The 3,018-nt window shown below is 54.0% G+C and overlaps 1 protein-coding gene across 1 annotated transcript in view; it reads left to right on the top strand.

Moving 5' to 3' along the window:
* Nucleotides 1–1,982, top strand: part of GRAP2 (GRB2 related adaptor protein 2) — an 18,269-nt gene extending 16,287 nt beyond the window's left edge. The window contains exons 6-7 of the mRNA XM_007453993.1: nt 864–986; nt 1,631–1,982. Coding sequence (XP_007454055.1) covers nt 864–986; nt 1,631–1,810 — 303 coding nt within the window. The 3' untranslated portion in view covers nt 1,811–1,982. The remainder of the gene's footprint in view (nt 1–863; nt 987–1,630) is intronic.
* Nucleotides 1,983–3,018: the final 1,036 nt, after the last annotated feature.

Below are 3,018 nucleotides of genomic sequence, written 5' to 3'. Positions count from 1 at the left end.
CTTGGTGAAGAAATCTCTGTGAATTGAATGGCTCCCTGCTTGAAAACGCACACTCTCTCTCTCTCTCTCACCCTGAGGACTCAGTGAACAATTGTTTCATTCTCCTCTCAGCATAATTCCAAATCTTTTCATGCCCTTTAACCCATCTGGCTGTCAAGATCTACAAGAAAAACAGATTAACACCAGAAATGGATCCTTGCTTATTTATTTATTTATCCCCCGCCTTGTTCCAGATAGGATTTTACGTGGCTTGCCCAGAGTGACAATACAGCCAGATAACATCGTCCCTGAATTCCGCAGCAGGGCATACAAAGTCCTTTGTGAGCTGCCCCTATCTGTCTCCCCAGCACCATCCCCTGCTACCTTGCCACGTGAACATACATTCTGGCAACGCTGCACTACCTTTAGTTACCAGAAGTTTTCACTGCGTTTTCTCTCATGCTTTTGAGGCTTTTTATATGCTGTCCCCTCTGCCTGAAATGCCCTTTCTTAGTCGGTTCTACTCCTCTTTAAGCTGGAGTTCAAGCATCATCTGCTCCCTGACCACCCAGAGGCCAACTTATACACGCCTCTCTATGCTCACTCATCACTTCAAAGTGTATGGTTCCCCCTCTAAACCGACGTTCCATGAAGATATGGGGCCTTCTCTTTCCAGCTACATATCCTCATGCTTAAGACAGTACTAGACACGTGGTAGGTGCCAGATAAATATTCCTCGGTTGAATGAATGAAATCTGGCATCATCTTCACAATGTAAGGTCTGCACTGGCTGTGTCCATGTCATCAGAGCAAGGTGCTGGGGGAGCCTGTGAGGGATGCTTCCGGCGATGTGGTGATGGCTGTTCTGTCACATCTGTTTCTAGGAACGCCGTGGAGGCAGCCTGGACATAAACGACAGGCACTGTGGCATGGGCAACAGCAGCGAAATGAATGCCGCCCTCATGCAACGGAGACACACAGACCCCGTGCAACTCCAAGCAGCCGGGGTATGTGAACTTCCCTCTCCGGGCTCAGTGGAGGAGGCCAAGGGGCCAAGTAGAGAAACGGTTGGTCCTCCATGAGAGACCGGGAGAGACCAGTCTCTCTCCACTGGAGACTGTGTGTCAAACTGCGCACAGAGGGGGTGGGAACCCAGCGAGTGACGGTGGGGCAGGAGTTCCCCGTAGAGCTGATCCCAGCTGGCACCATCCAGCCTGCTGTTCTCAGTTTGGCTGTCGGGCCTTGCCCGATCCTCATAATTCCTGACTGCAATTCAGGAAGAATTCAGAGGGAGATACGTTGCGCTGGCATCAAGGGCTGTTAGCCTGGGCACACTGCGTTCTGTTTGTCACTTGAAGAACATAAAAAGAACACCTATTCATGTAGAGAGAGTAGTTCTCAAGGATCCTCTTGGAGCCTTGGAGAATAACATCTCAGTTGCTCAGAGCTGTGCATCCGGGTCTGCTTTCAGTTGCAATGGGGCTTGAAATGTCTCTGGAGAGCCATCCGTCAGCCTTCAGGGCAGGCAGCTCACCGAGAGCTTTGTCTTGGTACCAGGGCCCGCAGATCCTCTTCCGTGTGCCCGTGGCTCAGAAGGCAGCTCGGCCGCGGCCCCAGCTCAGCAGGACCTCTCTGTGTCTTCCCGCAGCAGCGAGTGCGGTGGGCCCGGGCGCTGTACGACTTTGAGGCTCTCGAAGATGATGAGCTGGGATTCCACTGCGGAGAGGTGGTTGAGGTCCTGGACAGCTCCAACCCATCCTGGTGGACTGGCCGCCTGCACAACAAGCTGGGCCTCTTCCCTGCCAACTATGTGGCACCCATGATCCGGTGAGGCCCTTCTGGAGGGGTCAGAAGCTTTTGTCTGAAGCTGCCTGCAAGTGATGGAACAAGGAAGAAAATCTGGAACTACACATACATATATGTGTGTGTGTATATATACATATGCACACACGTATATATGCCTATGTATCCACACATTTATATTAGTAATTTATTGGCAAGTTAGTTGGTTACTAAGTTGATAGGAAAGGAGCTCAGGTGGAGAATTATATTCATACTTATCTTTCTGCTCCCCTCAGCGGGTGTGCAGAAGACAGTGGGGGCGCTGGGAAGTGGGAGGCAGGGAAATGACACCGACATGCCTCCTGCCCTTAAGCCGGCACTGCTCCCTCCTCGTCTTGGAAATTCTGACTGAGAGGACCCAAGCGGGATCCACACCTGGTGTTGGACGCGGAAAAGCAGGGTGGGGTTGGACTTGGCGGGGCCTGTTCTCCTTTACCTGCATGTCCGGCTTCCCGCCCCCTCCGAGGGTGTGCGGGGGCTGCTGCCCCCCTCTCCCCGCGGGCTGGGCACTGCTGGGTGGAGGACGAAGGCGCCGCTGGGGGCTGGGAGCGGGAGGGGAGGGGAGGGGAGGGCCGGAGCAGGGGCGTCCCAGGGCCTGGGCAAGACTAGTCCGCTGGCAGATGCGCGCCCGAGACCTTCCTCTCTCTCAAGCAAACATTCCCCAGCTAATTCTTTTCCCTGTGGCTGAGGTGGAGAAATGGAGGCCCTGTGAGAACCAAGCACTGGGAAGCGGAGGGGTTTTTCACAAATCCCCCACGGGCTTACTCGAGTGTAACATCTGTTTCCCCAGCAACCAAGAAAGCAGCATCCTAGACTCTGTAAAGCGCCCAGAGAAGCCCCGGCTGAGAATGGCAGATTTCAGAGCCACTGTTTTATGGTTACAGGGGTGTCTCTTCAGGGCTCTATTTGTTTTCCCTCTTGGTTTCCTGTGTTTTGAAGATGCTTTGCCCAGCAACACAGAGAGAAGCCCACTCCTCAAGAGCACTGCTTAGCGACTGATCGATTGATTCATTGGCCATGACCCTGGGTGGCAGCTGGCTTGGAGAGAGCTTCCTGTTCCCTCCGACGGTTGGGCCACCGCTGGCGCCTCCCCGCCCCACGAGCTGCACCTGGGAAGGAACCCCACGGCCACTGTTTCTCCTTCACCTCAAAACAGACTCTTGTCTCCCAGGGCTCAGGCTGGGAACGTGAAGCGCA

This window comes from Lipotes vexillifer, unplaced genomic scaffold, assembly GCF_000442215.2.
Source record: "Lipotes vexillifer unplaced genomic scaffold, Lipotes_vexillifer_v1.1 scaffold382, whole genome shotgun sequence".
Classification (NCBI taxonomy): domain Eukaryota; kingdom Metazoa; phylum Chordata; class Mammalia; order Artiodactyla; family Lipotidae; genus Lipotes; species Lipotes vexillifer.
Note: the sequence above shows the minus strand (reverse complement) of the source record. Positions and strands in the feature narration are given on the sequence as shown.